The sequence below is a fragment of the Neopsephotus bourkii genome, unplaced genomic scaffold, assembly GCF_033783945.1.
Source record: "Neopsephotus bourkii isolate Nb327-2 ecotype Australia unplaced genomic scaffold, CSIRO-AGI_Nbou_v1 NB_1060, whole genome shotgun sequence".
Taxonomy (NCBI): domain Eukaryota; kingdom Metazoa; phylum Chordata; class Aves; order Psittaciformes; family Psittacidae; genus Neopsephotus; species Neopsephotus bourkii.
The window spans coordinates 1,150,708-1,170,694 of NW_026901548.1; the positions used below are offsets into that span (position 1 = coordinate 1,150,708).

At 55.9% G+C, this 19,987-nt stretch overlaps 3 protein-coding genes across 5 annotated transcripts in view; 1 reads left to right on the forward strand and 2 right to left on the reverse strand.

The window, feature by feature from the left end:
• Positions 1 to 19,987, forward strand: part of RTEL1 (regulator of telomere elongation helicase 1) — a 363,295-nt gene that overhangs the window by 176,427 nt on the left and 166,881 nt on the right. The gene's annotated exons all lie outside the window — the stretch shown is intronic.
• LOC133216569 (sodium-dependent lysophosphatidylcholine symporter 1-like) lies at positions 729 to 7,716 on the reverse strand. The gene is made up of 13 exons (XM_061361377.1): positions 7,468 to 7,716; positions 5,294 to 5,413; positions 4,848 to 4,972; positions 4,110 to 4,242; positions 3,649 to 3,727; positions 3,070 to 3,224; positions 2,771 to 2,861; positions 2,405 to 2,526; positions 2,205 to 2,288; positions 1,975 to 2,058; positions 1,664 to 1,776; positions 1,200 to 1,343; positions 729 to 939 (listed from the first exon to the last, which is right to left on the reverse strand). Exons 1-13 carry the CDS (start codon positions 7,549 to 7,551, stop codon positions 759 to 761), a joined length of 1,515 nt encoding a protein of 504 aa, XP_061217361.1. The 5' UTR covers positions 7,552 to 7,716; the 3' UTR covers positions 729 to 758.
• On the reverse strand, positions 12,229 to 19,810 carry NSFL1C (NSFL1 cofactor). Its single transcript, XM_061361378.1, has 9 exons — positions 19,642 to 19,810; positions 18,922 to 19,019; positions 17,841 to 17,915; positions 16,280 to 16,445; positions 15,883 to 15,975; positions 15,234 to 15,343; positions 14,667 to 14,804; positions 14,086 to 14,250; positions 12,229 to 13,565 (listed from the first exon to the last, which is right to left on the reverse strand). The coding sequence occupies exons 1-9, from the start codon at positions 19,741 to 19,743 to the stop codon at positions 13,403 to 13,405; spliced, it is 1,110 nt and encodes a 369-aa protein (XP_061217362.1). The 5' UTR covers positions 19,744 to 19,810; the 3' UTR covers positions 12,229 to 13,402.

Here is a 19,987-nt window from a genome sequence, read left to right on the forward strand (position 1 = left end):
TTTGGGTAACCCAGCACTGGCAGATGGATAGGGATGGACACCACCCTCCTGCCAGGCACCAGTGTTTCAGCACATGCTTTAAACCACTGCTGGCTTGAGCTTCACCATTGCTCAAAGCAATTCTCCCCCTTTCCCTGTGAAAGGGCACTCTAAGCACAAGGATCGTGCTGCATTGGCTGTATTTTCCCTTAAATCTGGTCAAAAAGAGCTTCCTTTTGCAAACAACCCCAGTGCTCTTTGTGCGTGCTTTCCACAGCTGAAGTGACACCTCTGCCCCCCAGTGCCCTTCCTTGCTGGCACTGCAGCCTTGCCCAGGAGGAGCGCATGGATCTGCCTTGTCCAGGTCTGTCAGGACCAGCAAGGCCAAGCCCTGCAGCAAGCAGCCCTGGTGGGGTGTCAGAGCTCCCTGATGTGTCCAGCGGGACAGGAAGGGGGGCAGGATGCAAAGCAGGCCTTTGGGACAGGGAACAGGAAACAACAGGAAGCGATGGCTTTCCCTGAGAGGAGCACATCCTGAGAGCGCAGCAGCTCCACATCCGTCCCGGTGAGCTCACCCGCTGCCAACCAGGGCTTATTCTGGTTGTACCTGGTGTCTGTGAACAGCAACACACATGAAAGCGGGTCTGAGGCTCCAAAGGACCCCAAAACCCATTGGGAAGTGCACCCCTTGAGGGGATCGTAGCCCAGACATGGGGAGCTGCACTCCCCCATAAAACATTTCATGTTGGGCTAGGACCAAGGCTTCCGAGAGCTCAAATTTACCCCATTGCCTCCAGCTCCATTCTCATCTCCTTCCTCCTCTCCTCACCGATGGGATGGAGGCAGAAGACGAATATGGCAATGAGCAGCAGGCTTATTGGGACTGGAGCCATGAGAAGCTGCAGGGCGAGGACCACAGAGGGGTTGGATGTGCAGTCTCCAGCGTGGTAACCTGCAAAACTAAAGAGGAGAATGGTTTTCCTTCCCCCAGCCCCATCAGGCCATCACAGAGGGCAAGCAGGCACTTGTGCTGCTCTCCTCTAAAGCCTGGCCTTGGGGGCTCAGGTTTGGGGGGGGGTTTCTGCTTTTCTTGCTCCCAACAGATGTTGGAAAGACAAAATCGGGTTCCTGTGTGGCTGATGCCACAGTGGAATGATGCTTCAGTGGAAGCTGCCTGTGCTGGGTGGACACAAGGAGGGTGGTCCTCATGTGGGGCTTACTGTAAGCTCAGTGTGGATATCCCCACGGCAAGGCCCCCCGCAAACTTGTTGAAGAAGACATAAAAGGAGTAGAAGAGAGCCTCCAGGTTGAGGCAGCCGGGGTTCCTCAGCATGAAGTCATCGACTGCATCCGGCAGCATGGACCTGGGGGGACACAGCCCCAGGGCCGTGTCAGTGGCACCCACCCAGCTGAACACAGACATAGCTGCTCCCAGCAGCAGAGAGAGACAGGATGCTTCAGGAAAAGAGAACTGAAACAGTGCCCTGTGCATGCTGCTGCCAAACCTGAGCACAGACTGAAGGATGCTGCTGGAGGACCATGGATCCCAGTCCCATCTCCACACGTCCCTCAAAAGCCGCTGCACTGAGCAAACAGGCAGCCTTGGCACATCAAGGGTGGTGATCTCCCTAAACCCTTCCCCTCCGCTCTGCCTGACAGGAGGCTCGGAGGTGCCTGCACTCACCATGGCAAAAGGTAGAGCACAGCCATGCTGCAGCCTGCCACCATCACCGGGAAGATGAAGGCCAGGAAGTTGTGCATCACTTGGGTGACAGCTACCAGGGCTGGGATGATGAGCTGTGCAGAGGGGGAAAGGGAAAACCAAAGCACATGGACCCTTCCTGCTGCTCACAGCAGCCTGCACCCATCTGCCCAGGCAGAGCCATGGCCAGACACCATAGCCAGACATGCCTCTGCTCCCAGACACCACAGTTAGCTGGGGACAAGGCTGTACCCTCCCAGGGCTTCTCAATCCAAGGCCATGGGCAAACTCACTGCCAGGCCTAGGGATGCTGCTGTTTTCTTTCCAAATCTCCCCAAAAACCACTGCCAGAAGGGAATGGAGAGGGAAGCTGTGACCTGAGGAGAGAACCAGAGGGGAGGCTCAGCAATGGGTGATGTCCTTGCTGTCCTGGTGAGCTGAAACAGCAGCACGTCACTCCAGGAGGCTGAGGTGACCCAGGGATCAGCCCCTCCATCAGGAAGGTCTGCCGGGGCTCACTTACCAACATGATAAGCACTAAATGCTGGAACTTCCCGGCCAGCCCCGCAGCATGGGTACAGAAGAAGGCAAAGATCCCCTGTGTGATCTGGGAAAGCAACATAGGGATGTTCATGGCTGGGGTCCTCAGTTTCTGTCTGGATAAACTCACCTGGACACCTCATTCCCTGCATTCTCTTCCTGCCGTGGCAGCAGGTCTCTCACCTGGAACGCCAGGGATGCGAAGAGGAAGGCACAGAGCAGCTGTGTGTAGGGCTTGTGTCCCACCATCATCCTCAGGCAGCTGGCAAAGGGCAGCTCAACCTTCCCCAGGGGCCTGAGGGGCCCTGAGAGGAGACAGCACTGGAGAAGAGCCATGGTACAGGGGGCACAGGGCACCACTGTGCCTGGGGTGCAGCTCTGCTGCCTCGGTACAGAGACAACAGCATCCAAGTATCTGTTGTGTTTCTGAGCCCTGCATCCAGACAGGGGCCCACCTCCCCCTGCCTCACACCGTCCTCTGCAGCCCCATCCTCACCATCATCCTGCTGCCACTGGGCACCCTCCAGACTGCATCTAAATGGTGCTTACCTGGCTGCTCCTTGACACCGAAGATGAGAACCAGACAGGACAGGCAATAGACTGAGCCCAGGACCAGGGCTGCAGATAGATAGGCTCTACGCTGGAAAATGAGTGACAGTCACAGAGGCACAGAATGGGTTGTGTTGAAGGGATCTTAAAGCTCCTCCAGCTCCTACCCCTGCCACGAGCAGGGACCCCTTCCCCTGGAGCAGCTTGCTCCAATCCCCTGTGTCCAACCTGGCCTTGAGCACTGCCAGGGATGGGTGCAGTGTGGAGCAGAAGGGTGGCTGTGCCAGGCCAGCCCGTACCGTGGTGTCCAGGGAGCCGGTGAGGCCGGAGGTGCTGGTGTTGGGCAGGGTCTCGTTTGACACGGAACAGCCGTTCATGTGGGCATGGTAACTGCCCACCATCTGCCCCTGGATTCCCGACCCGAGCAGTGTGCTGAACACCTCCATCCCCATTCCTGCCAGGACAGCCAGAGAGAAACCTCAGCCCACTCCCTGGCTGCTGGGACACAGCTCTAACGGTGAAGGACTGGCTTTGGGAACAGAATGGGGGGCACCACCATCCAGGGCTTCCCCAGAAGCAGAGACCTGCTGTTTCTACCTGCTCTGTTTTTTTTCCCCCTTTGCTCCAGCAGTCAATGCTTTAACGTTTGGAACCAATAAATCTGGCTCCTGGGTTCCTTGGGGATGATCCAGAGCTAAGAAATGCTTCTGCAGCTAAATTCTTTGCAGAGGATGACTGGTTTCATCCCTGGTTTCACCTCCTGGTATAACCCATCCACTCTGCAGCCTATTCCAAGCCAAAGGACCTTATTCCTCCCTCCTCCAGGGAGGCTCTCCCAGGAATGCAGGCAGACAGGGGCTCAGGGCACAGACACTTACTGTAGGCAGTGGCTGAGTCACGGTCTCCCTGGGTTCCTCCCAGGAACATTGTGAGGGAAGAGTACGGCACGTGGTAGCACTGGGGAGAGCAGAGTTCAAACACAGCCCCGGCTGCTGCTTCCCTGGCTTGCTGCTCATCACCCCCCTCATCCCTACACACAGCAGATGATGCTGCCTTCAGTGGCACCCTCTTCTCCTGTGATCTGCCCTGTTCCCACAAAGCAGTGATGGAGAAGATCCCATCACCATGCACAGGCAGCCCAGCCTCATCCCCAGCATACAAATGCACCCACTGCTCCATCTCCCCATCCCTGCCGGCATGGTCTGCACCATCCTGCTTCCCCCATCTTACTGCTCTCCTCCAGGTCCCTCCTGGGACCCCCCCCATCCGAGCGTGGCCCCATCCCCTGCAGTACAGGCTGCTGTGTGAGACAGCCAGCCCCAGGCACCACGTTCCTTACAGTCATGCAGGTCTGGAAGGAGCTGTACATGAACAGGTACCACAGGAATTTCAGGGCAGCGGGGGTGGCATCCGGGAGGCTGGACCACATCATGCAGTAGCAGAGCACCCCGAAGGGCATGGAGCATGCGATCCTGCGGGGGAACAGAGCTGCTCAGGTGGGACCCTCAGACACGGTGCTCACACTTCCCCTTGCACAAGCTGAGCTATGTAGCACAGCCTCTTCCCCAGCTTCCAAACTGGAGCCCAGCTGCTGCGAGATCAGGATACGTGAGAGGAGGCAGCTTTGCCCAGATGAGTGTCCATCACAGTGAAAAGTAATGGTCCAACATTGCTTCTTCTCTTGCTTAACCACTTCAAGCCCTTGCCCTGCAGCAGAACTGTGGGGGCAGCAGGAACCCTCCACGTGGAAGAGCTGCCTGTGGTTAGAGCTGCTGGCACAGCCAGACTCTATGTGCCACCACACAGGGCTCTCAGAGCACCAAAGCCTTGAGAACATGAGGTGCCTTAGTGACAGCAAGCAGACAGGTTTGCAGCGCATCCCTCCTGTTTCATTGCAATGACGTATGGACCCCACTGCAGGTTGTGTCATCTTTTGTGTTCTTGCAATGATAAGGTTTGGAATTCTCCAGAAGCCACAATCACATTGAACTCCCAGTGAAGCATCCCAGTGCCTCCTGGTCCTAGTACTCAGTAAGCCCAGCAAAGACCCTCCTGAAGCTCCAGCCCTGACACCCACCATGGGACCAGCTTGCCGTATTTCGTCCTGGGGCTCTTGCTGACCAGGAAGCCAATAGCTGGGTCAGTAACTGCATCCCAGGCTCTTCCAAGGACAATGATCAAAGAGGCGTGGAACGGCTCCAGCTGAAGGGGAAACAGAAACCACAGCTCAAAAGGGAAGGAAGTCCTGGTGAAAAGCTGCGAGCAGTGAGCACGAGGCAGCTCCCTCGAGCCAAGGTTTCATCTGCATCCCCTGGAGACCAGTCCGGGCATTGAAGTGGCCCAGAAACATCTCTGCACCTCCACCAGTAGTTGCATGATGTGATTTTGATGCAGTTTGAACATCCAGTTCTAATGAGCATTTCCAAGGGTTTTAGCCACCCACCAAACTCTGCCCTTGCCCCATCGTGCTGAGCTTATGCTAAGCCCCTTTTGCGGATAACCCCGTCTCAAGTGGCCGCTCACCTGCACGACATCCAGCAGGAAGATCTGGAGGAAGAACCCCAGGGCATTGCCCGTCATCTGGTAGGGAATGCCCCCAACAGCGTAGCAAACCTTCCTGCAGAGCGGCATCCCCATCTCCTCCTGCAGCCAGAGGGAACAAGCCCACCTAAGAGACAATGCACACCTCGGGCTGACAGCAAACACCCAGCTTATCCCACCCACAGGGCTCTCCAAGGCCCATTTAAACCCCAGTTGACACCCACAAGCAGGGTGCTGATGGCAGTTGGGGTGCTGTGGGGTGCTTCCCTGTCTGCTGGTGATCTTAGTGCATCAGGCCATGGTGTTTCCTACCCGTGACCAGCCCTCGGGCAGCAGCCTGGCTCTGGGGTCCTGCTCAATGCATTTGCTGTTCTTCGTACCCATCAGGGTAGGAGCTCGAGGGGTTACAAGCATGCTGCCACCCTCTATGGGGCAGGCTGCTCTAGGGGAAGGTGTCCCTGCTTCCGCACAAGCTGAGACCGGATGGATCAGCTGCTCTCTCTGAGGTCTCATCCTGCAGTAGCTCCTTTGAGGCTTGGTTGGGTATTTACTGAAGGTAAGCACATCCAAATTAAACAGAGGCTTTGCCACCAGCCCTCTTCCTGTGTGCTGAAATGTTCCTTGTGCCTTCCCTGTTATCCATAGAAATCCCTGGGCGCTGGCCTTTGCAGCCTCTCCTCTGACTGCCCCCGTTACAGTCGCTTGAAGTTTGATCCAGTTTGGACTTTTTAATGTGACAGAAATAGAAGCACTGGATGGAGGCTCGATAGAATAAGGACAGACAGTGTTGGGCCAGCTCAGCAGAGAGCACTGCGGCTGGCATTGGATATAGATGTCATTTGTTAGCAGCCTGTGACCATGGAATCCCAGCCTGGTTCGGGTTGAAGGGACCTTAAAGCTCCTCCAGTTCCAACCCCAACCCCTTCCACTGGAGCAGCTTGCTCCAAGCCCCTGTGTCCAACCTGGCCTTGAGCACTGCCAGGGATGGGGCAGCCACAGCTTCTCTGGGCACCCTGCCTGTTTGGCTGTGCCACCAAGAGCCCTGGAGCTCTCGGAGAGCCCCAGGAGCCACCCTTGAAGGGTGACAGACCTTCATTGTGGTGCTTGGGGAAGAGCTTCTGAAAACAGGCGCAATCCCCCAAACAGCAGCATTCCAGAAGGCACTGAGTGCATTTCCCTCATGTAACCATTAGCAATAACTCCTCCACAGCCCATGGATAAAGCACTGACGCTGCTGTGCCCAGCAGGCCCAATGTCCCCAGCACACCCAGGGAGCAGAGCTCCTGCTTCCCCCTTGCTGGGTAACCTCACCCTGCTCGAGCCTCCCAACTCCTGCCTCCACTTTCCTCCCTGCCCTTTCCAGCACCGGTCCCCTGCGCTCCAAATTGCAGAGCAGCCTGGTCCCGCAGGGCCCTCAGCACCACCGAGGAGCATTGACTCATCCCCCACGAGCTCGTTTCCACAGCAATGCTGCTGCTAAAATTACAGCAGCCCTTTCAGTGGGCTCGGCGGCAGCTCTGGGTGCCGTGCTGCTCGCAGCGGGGAGGACGGGGCCGGGCACGGCTCTGCCCGTTCCGCCTGGGAGGCAGCAACAACCGAACGTGGAGCTGGGCTCCAACAATGGCATCTGGAGCCTGAGTCACAGACACTTCACAACACCCACAGCCCCGCGGCTGCTGCGCCAGGCGGGCTCGGCGTGGGTGCGAGCACGTGTGCCAGCGCTGCTGCATGTGAGGAGCCAGCACCGTGGACATTGAGCTTAGAATCAGAATGGGTTGGGGTGGAAGGGACCTTAAAGCTCATCCAGTTCCAACCCCAACCCCTTCCACTGGAGCAGCTTGCTCCAAGCCCCTGTGTCCAACCTGGCCTTGAGCACTGCCAGGGATGGGGCAGCCACAGCTTCTCTGGGCACCCTGTGCCAGCGCCTCAGCACCCTCACAGGGAAGAGCTTCTGCCTTATCTCCAACCTGAATTTCCCCTGTTTCCATTTGAACCCATCACCCCTTGTCCTATCGCTACAGTCCCTGATGAAGAGTCCTCTCCAGCATCCTTGCAGCCCCCTTCAGACACTGCTCTGAGGTCTCCATGCAGCTTCCAGCCCCAGCTCTCTCAGCCTGTCATGACTTTCATCCTAAGGGCTTCTATAGGTGTCTTACCTCCCTGCAGACCTCTCTGCTCTGTTGGAGAGCTCCTTGGCTGGACCTGTGCATCTCAGCATCTTCGTGACCAGCGGGAAGCATGACTGCAGGGATGAGTGTCCCGCAGCAACATGTGCCAGGGATGCAGAAACTTCCTGGCCCAGGGAGAGGAAGTATTGGCCTCGGACGTCAAAGAGCACACGACAGGCACAGAGCGGAGCTGCATAGAGATTTGACAAGTGAAATACATCATCTGCAGGGCCCCAGGGGAAGCTGGCGAAGGGGAAGTGAGTGGCCTTGAAGGAGGAGCACAGCCATGGGGACAGGAAGCCTGGCAGGGCTCACAGGGCACCATGTACTCAGCTCTCAGGAGCTGTGCCAGTGCCTCAGCACCCTCACAGGGAAGAGCTTCTGCCTAAGAGCTCAGCTCAGTCTCCCCTCGGGCAGGTTCAAGCCATTCCCCTTGCCCTGTCCCTACATCCCTTGTCCCAAGCCCCTCTCCAGGTTCCTGCAGCCCCTTCAGGCACTGGAGCTGCTCTAAGGTCTCCCCTTCAGGAGCCTTCTCTTCTCCAGGCTGCCCCAGCCCAGCTCTCTCAGCCTGGCTCCAGAGCAGAGCTGCTCCTGTCCTCTTTCCTTTCTCTATTCAGCAACACCTGCAATTATCAGCCTCTTTCAGCCTGCCATCTCCTGAGTGCTGCCCCATGACAGTGCAGACCCCACAGAGCTTGTGACAAGAACCGTGCTTTCCTCAGTGCCTCTTCACAGCCCCAGAGCCCGGCACCTCAGCATCACAAACCCCAAACTCCCCTGCATTAAGAGCAGTGGGAGCCCAGCTCCTGGGAGCAGCTGGGTGCCCAAGGCTCTGGTGCTCCCCACACACAGCACATCACCACAGTGAGCTCTAGGCAAAGCAGAGGCAGAGCAACCCAGGCAAAGCCCCCTCCCTGCTCTCCCCCACATTACCAAGAGCCACTGGGGGGTTAAATCCACACTGGTGTCCCTGTACCAGCACCCATCAGGGAACACAAGCACCCATCTCAGGGCTCATCCCGATGCTGTCAGGTTGTCTTCAGCTCAGCCTGACCCAATGGGGGTTAATCTTAAACCCCTCCATGTCCCAGGCTGAGTCAGAACTCGGTTCCTAAGCCCCAGCAGGACTGAGTCAGCGGCATCTCTCCTCACTGCTGACATCCCAGATAGCAAATATCACTCACACTGGACCACAGCCAGCGCAGGGACAGCCAAATCCCTGTCTCCCACCGGCGTATCTAAGCATACATCTCCATCAGAAAGCACAATACCTCTCTCCCCACCCCAGAGGAAAGGGAAAACTCAAGAGGAAACAGAAAAAGCTGATTTTTAGGGTTTTTTTTCCCTAGGTCGGTCTGTAATGTGGGCGGTTGGGTACCTTTGGAGGTGGCGCTCAGCAGTTAATCCTCTGGCTGCTTGGCATCCTTTACTCTCCAGGTGCTCATAGGTGCAGGAAGCCAACAGAGGCCCCTCTGTTGCCTCCCAGAGCAGCGCTGCAGCCCTCACTCCCTGCCTACTGCAGCGTTCCATTCTCCTCCTCACAGGGAAGCTCCATTCCTGCTCACACTGAAAAACCAATCCCAGTAAAATAAAACAAGTCTAAAGCCAGCAAATGGGACTTTCTGGCACAGGATCAAGCGGCAGCAGCTGGATACCTTCCACTAGCAAACCCTTTACCACCACTCTTTGCTCCAGCAGCTCTCGTGTTCCCCTGAGCACAGTTGCTTTCGCTGGGTGGAACAGGAGCCACGGCCTCAAGAGCCACCAAGGTGGATGCAGCAGAAGGGCTGCTGCTGCTGGAGGCCCCATAAGCCAATGAAGAGTGAATGGCATGAGGATCACGAGATGTACCTGAGTAAATAGGAACATCTGGAATCCCTTCAGGACCTGCTGGCACTGGGATGGACAGGAGCAGTGCAGGAAAGACACCCCAATGAGATAAGCATTTAGGAATGGAGTAAATAAGTCAGAAAATGATGACTTGGTAAATCAAGAGGTGCTTGACACAGGAGCTGTTTGGCTGCAGCATTAGTGTTACCCTGCTCTCTGTAACAGCGTGTAACTGGGAAACGTGGGGCTGGTTTGGAAGAGCTGCTAACAGGTAGTAACTGGATGGGATTTCTCTTTCCGTTGTGTGGAACTCAGTGGGATCCCCATGGAGCTCCAGCCCTGCAGCTCACCTGGTCAGCAGCAGCAATACACACCTCCTTTGGTTCAGACATCGTGTGCTTGTGGCCTTCCCCCACTGGCCACAATTCATGGCCACGTCCTCCTGCAGCTCCTTGCTCCCCATCACCTCCGGTCGCTTCCTCCCGTTATCTGTAGCTGAGCTTCATGAGCTTTGTGCCAGAACACGGCAACCAGCTTTGTGCTCTGTGCTGTCCACGTTGTTTGACCTCAGTGGGCAGCTGAAGGCACGGCTGCACCTGGAAGTGGATGTTCCTCCACCAGCATCACTGACCACTCATGGGAGAGGGACCAGGAAACACCCCATGGCAAAGGCAGCACCACAGAGGGGAGGTGAAGTGCGCAGGCAATGATGCCAAACGCTATCAGAAAACCCAGGAACTCAACCTCAGCAGCCAGGATGTGGGAAAAGAAGAAGAGAAAACACTGAAGTGCCCCAAAAAGGGAAAGAACCCAAGGAAGTTCTGCAGTCACCATCTGAGGAAGAGGAAATGGGTAAAACCGGAGGAAACCCCTGGCATGGAGTGGACGCATCAGCCCCAGACAGGCCAGGACCTGGTGAAAGCAGCTCTATCTTCACATGCAGAGGTTGAACAGGAGCCAGGTTCCACACTGGAGGTGGAGCGTTGCTGAGCGCCCGCTGTGAGAGGCAGGAAGCTGGGGAAGGCTTCCTCCAGGAGGGAGGGATCAGAGGGAAAGGAACGTCTCAAGGTGAAGCCCTTCACCAGGCAGGGCAGGGAAACGACACCTTCTTGTGAGCATAAAGGCCAGTTTCAGAAGAGCCCAACCGGAGCCTGTGACTCTGCTAGAGCAAAGAAAGGGAATGACAAAGGGAAGAGCATTTACTTGCAAGTCAAGAACTCCCCAGCCACCACCACGGACTGCAGGAGAGTCAGAAATGAGCATTTACCTTCCTGCAGGGACACGTCAAACACCAAAGAGCCGCATGAGGGATAAGGGGATGCTCTTTGCAGAACCAAGGTGTCTCCCCAGCCCTTCTCCCTGCTCTGGTGTGTTATCCCTGTCAATTTGCCTGGCGTTTTTGCTTTAAGGCTTGTTTCAGGGTGACACATTCCCCCAGCTCACACAAGGAGCCAGTTTAATACAGGAGGCTGCATGTATGTTGCTTCCAGTTCGTTCCACAGGCTCTTTTGTGGAAGATGTGCCTTATCTTGTTCCGGACACCGCTTCAGTGCTCCAGTCGGGAATGCTCCCAGCGGAGCTGCTCCTGTGCACCAGGAGATAAGGACTGCTCATTACTGACAACACAAAGCCCAAGCAGAGGCTCAGAGGAAGGAGGAGGCAGCAGCGGTGTCACAGAGGGCTCAGACACACAGAGCACAAGGGGCAGCTCCGGCAGGCAGCAGGGAGCTCCCAGCTCCTCAGCAGGAGCCTGCAAGGCTCAGAGCAGCGTCTCTGCAGCACTGCCACCCTCCGGCTCGGGAGGAAAGGCGACTTTCCTGGCACAGAAACGGCTGGAGGCCCAGAGCAACCCGGAATTGATCACCCCAGTGCCGAGGAGAGAGCTGGCAGGAAACCTGGATGTGGAAGTTGCCATCGGTGAGCGGAATCTGCACAACAGAACCCTTGGGGTAGGCAGCTGGAGGAGTTGCTGTCTGGCTGCCAGCCCTCAGTTCACTTGCAGGGACCACAAGGACCACGGATGGCGGCTGGTTGTCACCTCAGCCCTCTGATGGCACTGGCTAACCAAGGCAGAAGAGCACACAGAACAGATGGAGTCTGTCTGGGTTTAGGCGCAGATCCCATCCAGCAGTCAGGAAGATGTTATCCCAGGCCCCTAAAATGGCACAAGGTACAAGAGCAAGGCCAGGTTGGATGGGGCTTGGAGCAAGCTGCTCCAGTGGAAGGTGCCCCTGTCCATGGCAGGGGTTGGAACTGGATGAGCTTTAAGGTCCCTTCCAACCCAACCCAGTCTGGGGTTCTATGAACTCCTCTAAAGAATGACTCCAATGAGTGACTTCCCCCAGGGCAGTTACTGAGCTCCAGGGTAAATCCCCTTTCTGAGCTCCCTTTGCACAGGTTCACACTGATTACCAAGTGGTCATAAAGCACCAAGTGCTGCAGATAAACACCTTCAAACCACTGCTGAGACTGAATCTCACTGAGCTGCAGAGGGCTGAAGGGAAGCCAGAGCAGGCACTGCATGCACACCACGAGAACCAGCCATCATTAGAAAGGCTCAAACGCTGCTTTCCTCTTTTGTGGGCTTTTAATGGCAATTTTCACAACAACTTACAGACTCCTTGTTACTCACATTATGTCTCCAGTTAGGAATGAACAGTGAAGGGAATTCAGCGCTCAGTGGAGGAACTGGGGTGAAACTGCCCTTTGTTGAGGTCTGGAATCTCCTCCCGCGTTGTGCATTAATACAGGCGGCCAAGCGAGTTCCTCACGCTGAACCTGCCTGACCTGCTGCACCGACCTGCTGCCCTGGCCCAGCCTGCACCTCCCAGCCCTACCGCTTGTCCTCGGTGCCCACGAGGGGACCTGGGAGCTTCAGAGCACTGAGGGTTGGACTCACAGCGCAGGGCTCCAGCTGGGATGCTCCAGCCCTGGGCATGGCAGCGGCGCAGCCTCTCCGGATGGGATGGTGCCGGATCAGTTCCCACTCGGCTGATGTCTGGAGGCCCACGGTTCCACACAGCTCTCCAGTTCTGCTCCGAGGGCAGCACTAGGGCAGTGAGCACGTTGTGGGCTGGGGCAGTGCCCTGGCACAAGGCTATACATGGCAACTTGTACGTATGACTATTACCAGGCCCTTAATGAAAGCACCTGGAGGATTCAGTTCAAAGGAGAGAAAGATGCAGAGACCCGAGTCCAAAACACAACCAGCACAACAGAGTGAAGCTGGACAATTCCAGCTGTGCAGCTACACTAGCCCTCAGCAGAGGAAATAAATCAAAGGGTCCTACAGGCTTGACTTTTCCCACCTGAGCTGTTTCCATCATCTCAGTAATTCACCTCTCAAAACAAAACTTGCTTTCCAGTAAGACAGACTCCATTTGCCTTTTAGTTGCAGTCGCTTTGTGCTGATTCAGCTTTGTGCCTTCTTGGAAAGGAAAGGTCAGCAGCAGAGCTTCAGAGAATGCAGTACAGCAAATTCAAGCGGCAGCCTGGACTGCAGGAGGAAGGGCAGGAGGAGCAGGCACTGCACTTAACACCCCTGAGTCCTGCTGGGGGAAGGAAAGTCAGGATTTCCTCTCTGGAAAAGCCCAAGTGTTAAACCTGGCACCCCACAGCGAGCAAAGCCTTCCCTCCACAACCATTATCAGAAGATCACCCATTCTCATATAGTTTCTAGTTAAAGTGAGAAAATAGAGCACTTTACAGCAGTCCCTGGAGGAGAGGGAAGAGCCAAAGGACTGTGATGAGCAGTCTGCTGGGAACTCTGGACAGAAGCTGCTCCTTGGGAGCTCCCTTCCCCCTCACCTTCCTCACCCCTCTCAAGGCAGTAACACAGCCCACAAAGGTAACTCAGCTCAGCTCTCCTGGAGAACCTGTGGCATGAGAGGCTGCAGCTCCTTTCCAAATGGATTCATCTCATTTATTTATTTCCAAGTCCACTGATCATCCTCACAAAAAAAAAAAAAAAAAACCCAAAACCAACAAAAAAAACCCCATGGGAAATGCAACTAAAGAGAGAAATAAAGTCCAACCGAGACCTAAGAACCCAGAGCTACGAGGAGGTGCGAGCCTGCGCGGCACAGCGGGGTCCTTATGTCAACCGCTGGACGATGACAGCGTTGAGCAGGTTGGCTTCCTTCAGGGTCTGGTTCTCGTCAGTCAGCTCTTTGTTGGGGAAGGTGGTCATGAGGATGAAGCTGGTGGCAGCCATCGCTGGCCGGGCATCTACTATGAAGAGCCGGATGTCACGGATCCTGTTCAGAGGGATGAGACACATGAGGATGATCCTGTTATTGAGCATCCTAAAACCACAGCGACAGCCTGAATTCAACTTCCCAAAGTAGGCAGCCCTGCAGCTGCTGCATTTGGCTTTCAGCTATCAACAGAGGCCACAGCCAGTAAAGAAGCTGAACTGGGAGTCAGAATAACTGGAACAAGTTCGCAGTTATCTGACAGTTTATAAAGCCCTTAGAAGAGATGCAGGCTTTTTAAGTGACAGTAAGGAAAATGCCTCTGATAGTACTGATGCTCCCAGGTGCAGTATCCCTGGCTATAATCCATCATGACTCAGAAAGCAAATCCAATCCTTCCAACAGTTAACAACTGCCTTAAAACCCCACAATGATTTCACTCCTCTTCACCTATACAGAAGGATCCCCAGAGCTCCCTTCAGCGGGCTGGCCAGGAGTTTAACCTCAGCTCCCTCTGTGCACAGCCCGCAGTGCCATCCCAGCCTTCCCAGTCAGTCACCTGTGATTTACACTGTGTCTGTACCTGTGGTTGTGGTTGAACTTCTGCACCAGGCGCCCGCCGTCAGCGAGCCGGATCTGGATGTTGGTGACAGGCTCTGACTCGTCAATCACGATGGCAGAGCTGGCTTTGGCTTCATTGGCTGCCTGCTGGGCTGGGGAGCTGGTGCCCATCACCTGGGGTGCACTGCTGAGGGCAGGGAGACACAGGGTGAGCTGGTAAAACCCAAATGAGCCACTGGGCCCACTGCCAGAGGCACCAACACAACTGGAGATGAGGATGTAGGAGTCAGCTACTAGCAGGAGCTTGTCTAGAACATCCCCTACATCACTCTGGCATCCTGGGTCTTCACACCCCCATAGGAAACATGGGCAGTGTAACTTGGAGACACATCCCACAATGGCTCCAAACTAGGGATTCACCTCCTGGCCTGGAAAGGCTGAGCCACCTCACAGGACGTGCCAGTAAACCTCATTTCCTCTGTGTGAGGAACACCTCCCACACCACAGGCACTGACAGATGAATCACCCCAGCGAAACTCTGGCGTGCCACTTTTACATCACACACAAAGCAAGCTCCTTGCTGGGGAGCTGCTGCCTTCTCACCTGCCCAGCTTCTGTCCTTCTCCAGTGAAAGCTTTGAAGACACTTTTGGGTTTCACATACTCCTCGTCGCGGTGATCCTCCATGTCCAGGTTCACCTGCGCACCCCGCGCCAGCCTGCGCAGCTCGGCCGGGACCTCCCTGCAAAGAGACTGTCCTGAGGCTGCTGCCCTCCAGAAGCCAGCTGGGAAAGCACAGAGGGAAAGCACCAGCCACAGACCTCTGGGGTTCTGGGAGCTGCAGTGGGCTTGGGCTTAACAGGGCAGAGGCACAGCTCCCACTACCAGACAGGGAATAAAGGTCACCTTTCCCTAGCCCTCACCTGGACTGACAAAATGCATCAGAGATTCCCAGCCCAAATACTGACATTTGTTCACTTCAAGCTCTCCAGGCCCCACCCAAACCAAAGCCAGGTCCCATTTATCCAAAGTAAGTGTTCAAGTCTCCCCTTCCATAGTTCCCATATTAATCCAGCTCAGGTGAAACGTACCACTGGTTCAGCATCCTGGATTCCACAAGCACTTCTGTTGCAGAAAACAGCTATTCTTTCCCTCCCCTCTCCCTACATACCCTCTGCGGATATCATCAAGAAACTGGGCATTGGATGGATCCTGGTAGCTCCTCAGTTCTCCACTATCCAGACTGAACCCACTCTTCCAGAGCTTCAGCACAATGTGGACCTGCAGCAGCCCCAAACAAGAGTCAGCCTCACTGAAACAACTCGGTAAGAATGATAACAGATGCAAACTGAAGTGCTCCAGACTGGCAGAGGCATTTCATGGTGCAGAAAACATTCCAGCCAGGTTCCTCTGGCTTGAGGGAAAACCCCAAAGCTCTGGTATGTAACAGCCATGCAGCAGTTCCTAGGAGGTGACACTGCAGATGCTGTCTGATAAATGAGGTTGGAAAGCCAAGAGTGTGCCAGGAGAGGAGCCAAAATCAAGCTCCCACCACAGCCTAGGTGGGTATCTGGTCACAAACCAAGCACAGGAGAATCCTGTTAGCTCCAAATCTCTCCATGGTTATGAAGAGTTAATCACCCAGCGCTCTAATAAGCATCTACCATCTTCTAACCAGAAATCCCACCAAGAAGCAGGATCTACCATTCTTCTGTCCTGGATTTCTACAGGGCTTTGTAACTCTCAGGCTCTCAAGCTGTGCAGCTATGGCAGAGGAATCCCCCAGCTGACATTACAACACCAAACTGATTGATACTCACATCCTGAGCAGAGTTGTGTCTCCTCTCTCCTGCCACGTAGGCAGACTCCTCCTCTGGAGTAGCACCAAGGCGATACCCTCCCCCTGCAAAAGGCTGCAAGAGAGAGGCAGCAAATAGGTTATAGAATAGCACAAACCAGGACACAAACCCAGGGCAGCTTTGCTTCTCTTTCCCCAACACTGCTGTGGCTGAACAGGGGCTGTGAGGCATCAAGAACAACTCTGGTCCCCCCACAGCGACCAACTTGAGCAAGTTAATGAATACAGCACAAGAAAGTGCCTCTTCTTGCCACGGTGATACACGAGTTGGAGCTGCACTAAAAGAACCTTTACTGTCCTTTAAAGACAATTCCAGGACTCCACAGTAACTGACACAGGGAACAGAAGGAAGAACTCACTTTAGGCTTGCTGGTCTCGCCGCCGCTCTTGGCCGTCCGGTCAACTGCTACAGCACCGTGTTCCTTCGCTCCTTTGAACAGATCCTCCACCAGCTCATTGGGGCTCTTCTTCCTCGGGGGACCAACGATCTGCTGCCCACTCCTCTCTGAGCCACCAGCATAAAACCTGGCAGACAGCACAGGGGGAAATGTGCTCACCTTGTGTTCCTGGGCACATCAGGACGGCGCTGCTGCTTCTGCAGGAGGCGTGTGTCACAGCACCCGGCTCTGTACCAGTGTTCACTTGTCTGGGTTTTGCAGCTTAATGGAACAGCTTGGATCTACAAATACCAGCTACTACCAGCGTGTCTCTACTGGGGTCACTCACAAGTACGCACTGTACTCTCTTCACAGAGCCATAGAATGAATGGTTTGGGTTGGAAGGGACCTTAAGGCTCATCCAGTTCCAACCTGGCCTTGAGCACTGCCAGGGATGGGGCAGCCACAGCTTCTCTGGGCACCCTGTGCCAGCGCCTCAGCACCCTCACAGGGAAGAGCTTCTGCCTAAGAGCTCAGCTCAGTCTCCCCTCGGGCAGGTTCAAGCCATTCCCCTTGGCCTGTCCCTACAGGCCCTTGTCCCAAGCCCCTCTCCTGCTTCCCTGCAGCCCCTTTAGGCACTGGAGCTGCTCTGAGGTTTCCCCTTCAGGAGCCTTCTCTTCCCCAGGCTGTCCCAGCCCAGCTCTCTCAGCCTGGCTCCAGAGCAGAGCTGCTCCAGCCCTCGCAGCATCTCCTTATGTCAGTTACTGTAATGCTATCCTTGCTCAACAGCAATAAGTAGGTAACTCTCTCAGACCCAGCGAGAGCAGCAGCCCAGACTGACAAGGCTCAGTTTCAAATGCCACCACCAGCTTTACTTCCAAGCTCAACAAGACTTCCAGCAACCCCGACCTGTCAGATGGGAGAAGGTGGGCAGTGTGAGGGAAGGCACACACACGTTCACGCCACACTGACAGATTCCCACACACAGAACGGATCTGAACTGGAAGCAGTGAATGCACTCAGTGAAGTGCAATTAAGTACTTCTGGAAGACTGGGTTTATTAGCTTCCAGATGGCTTGTAAGACAAACAGAGCAAGCCCACATCTGTTTGCAGAGACCACGCAGTCTACTGAGGGCTGAGCCATCACAGCTCTATTCCACTTCCATCGCCTGTTAACCCTGAGGGTATCCATCTACTTGGAGCTGAGACAGTAACCAGCTTCCCCAGCAGTACCATGCTCCCACTGGAAAGGGGACCACGTTTTTCTACTCTGAACTTAGGGCTTTCACCTTCTGCCTTAAGCCCCCTCTCACCAGCAGAGCTCAGCAGTGAAATCTGGTGCTCACACAGCCACGCTCAGCACCTGCTTGGGACCAGACTCTGCATGGACCAAACCTGCCCTGCCAAACCTGAGGTTTTTCACTGTAGGAGTTTCATATCGACTCCAATCTGCTTCTTACAAAGCCCTGGACAGAAGCAGCAAGTCATCACAGCAGGGCAGGGATGAACACACAGGTTTTGAATCTCCAAGCAAGAACTTACCTCTGCCCCTCCTCCTCTTCATCATCATCCTCCTGTGCATGAACAAGGTCTCGAAACGACGTTACTCTGTGGTCACTGCAAGAGGCAGTCAGAGAAGCGCATCACCCTCATGACACAGCAAAACCATACAAGCAGAACCTCTGGGTTGATGCTGTTCTGCTTGAGGCTGTGATTCATTACTCGATGAAATGACAGGGCAGTGCTGCCCTGTGTGTAACCACGTGGGGACCTGAGCCCCTGGGCCTCTCTGCCAATGACACCAACACCAGTCAAGAGGAACTGGGTGCACTGGATGGGGGCTGCACCAGAGGAAGAGCGGGGAGTCCTCAGTCTGTTCACAAACTGCATTTTGCCACCTCTTCCAAGGTGACAGAGCCCTCCTCCAGCCCCCACGTCCTTCCCCTTTGGTTCTTTCTGCTGAGGCTGTTATCCGTGATCCAAACTGCAGAGCTCCTCTGCAACACAGGCTTTGTTCACCAGAGCCTGAACCAAGAGCGCTTCTCCCTCACAACAGAGTGAGTAACTCCTCCTTTTTAAACCCAAGCAGCGTTTCCCTGCTGCTCAGGGATCTGGCAAGGCAAAACTAACTTGTAAAATGGATCAGGTGCCACCCAACCTTAGAACGTTCCCATGGAGGCACAACCTGCTCGAATGAAAGCATCACCAACCGACTGCCTTTGACCTCAAGAGACAAATCAAGTGTTTCCTGAGCACTGAGGCAAGCTGCAGAGCTGATCTTTGGCTTAGTTGTGCAATGACCTCTGTGCTTGCATTTATAAATCCTGGGGTTTTCACAATGCCCAGGGAGCCAGGAGGTGAAGCAGGTCTAACCACAGAGCGACTAACACACATCAGGGCTTCAGATACAGCTGAGGCTTTATGTGAATCCCAGCCTGGTTTGGGTTGGAAGGGACCTTAAAGCTCCTCCAGTTCCAACCCCTGCCATGGGCAGGGACCCCTTCCACTGGAGCAGCTTGCTCCAAGCCCCATCCAACTTGGCCACCATCCACCAGTACAGCTCACTCACCACCGCAGGGTGAGCCAGCTCTCACTGTCACACAACAAAGAGCTCCCTCCTCACCTGGCTGAAGAGCCTCTGGATATGGAGCTGGCTGTCGGCTGGGGAAGGGTCAGGATGTCCTCGTCCCCCCCGTCCTCATAGAAACTGGCGAGTGCAATCTGCAAGGGAACACAGGTGGGAGCAGCCATTCCCCAACAGCAGCAAAGCCTCACACAGACACCGCAGCTGCAGCCCTAAGGCACATCACACCGAAGATGCTCCATGTCGTTCCCTCCTTTGAGGGCCTTGCTAAGAGGAGCCCTTGGCAGCTCCTAATGCTCGGCTTTGCTGCGGGAGGGCACGGGTAGGTCAGAGGAACCTCGCTCCTTCTGGGCTGTTTCTACGGGGCCCAGGCTGAAAGCACTGCTCTGACCCAGCTGCTCCTGCGACAGCCATGAGCAGGCTCCGACTTCACCCCAGCCGGCTCGCAGACAGGGGCAGGCCAGGCCCGTTCTGTTTGCCCCGTGTCCTGAGGGGAGCTGGGACCGCCGCTGCCCGGGCTCCTCACCCCGCGCTACACAGCAGCGCCGTTCGAAGTAACGAGCGAACCAGGCCGGGCTTCGGCCCCAGCCGGCACCGCCTGAGCACGACCCTCGTAGCCCTGCGGCTGGGAAGCGGCCGCAAGGTGAACCCTGAGCGGGGCCCCGAGCGCCGGCCCAGCGCTGCTCCCCCCCCACCTCCTTCACACCGCCCCGGCCCCGGGCCGCGCCGCTCGCTCCCGGCTCAGGAGCCCGGCGCTACCTGCAGGTCCCAGCCCGCGGACTCGAGGAAGAACCGCGCCCGCCCCTCCTCGACACCGGTCACAGCCACGAACTCCCTCAACGCCTCCTCCCGCTCCGCCATCTTGCCGCGGTGCAGCGCCCAAACACCGCCGGTACCCGCGCAGACACCGCCCGGCCCCGCCGTGTGCGCCGCTAAACCCGGCCCGGGAGGAAACGGCACCCCGGCGCAGCTCTGCCCGTCACAGCGACCCCTGGCGGCGCGGGGGTGCGATGCGCCGAGCCCCGGCCGAGGCAGGGAGCGGCAGCGCGGAGCGGCACGGGACAGCCCGTACATCCCAGCCCCTTTATTTCCAGGTACGGACTGA

Excerpts from the sequence above, each read along its gene's own strand:
- LOC133216569 (XM_061361377.1), bottom strand. The coding sequence starts at position 7,551 with ATGCTTCCCGCTGGTCACGAAGATGCTGAGATGCACAGGTCCAGCCAA. Across the intron at positions 5,414-7,467 it reads GCAGAGAGGTCTGCAGGGAG|GAGGAGATGGGGATGCCGCT; the intron begins GTAAGACACCTA and ends CTCTGGCTGCAG. Across the intron at positions 3,225-3,648 it reads TGACTCAGCCACTGCCTACA|GAATGGGGATGGAGGTGTTC; the intron begins GTAAGTGTCTGT and ends CTGTCCTGGCAG.
- NSFL1C (XM_061361378.1), bottom strand. The coding sequence starts at position 19,743 with ATGGCGGAGCGGGAGGAGGCGTTGAGGGAGTTCGTGGCTGTGACCGGT. Across the intron at positions 15,344-15,882 it reads GACACAACTCTGCTCAGGAT|GTCCACATTGTGCTGAAGCT; the intron begins GTGAGTATCAAT and ends GGGCTGCTGCAG. Across the intron at positions 14,251-14,666 it reads GAAGGACAGAAGCTGGGCAG|CAGTGCACCCCAGGTGATGG; the intron begins GTGAGAAGGCAG and ends CCCTGCCCTCAG.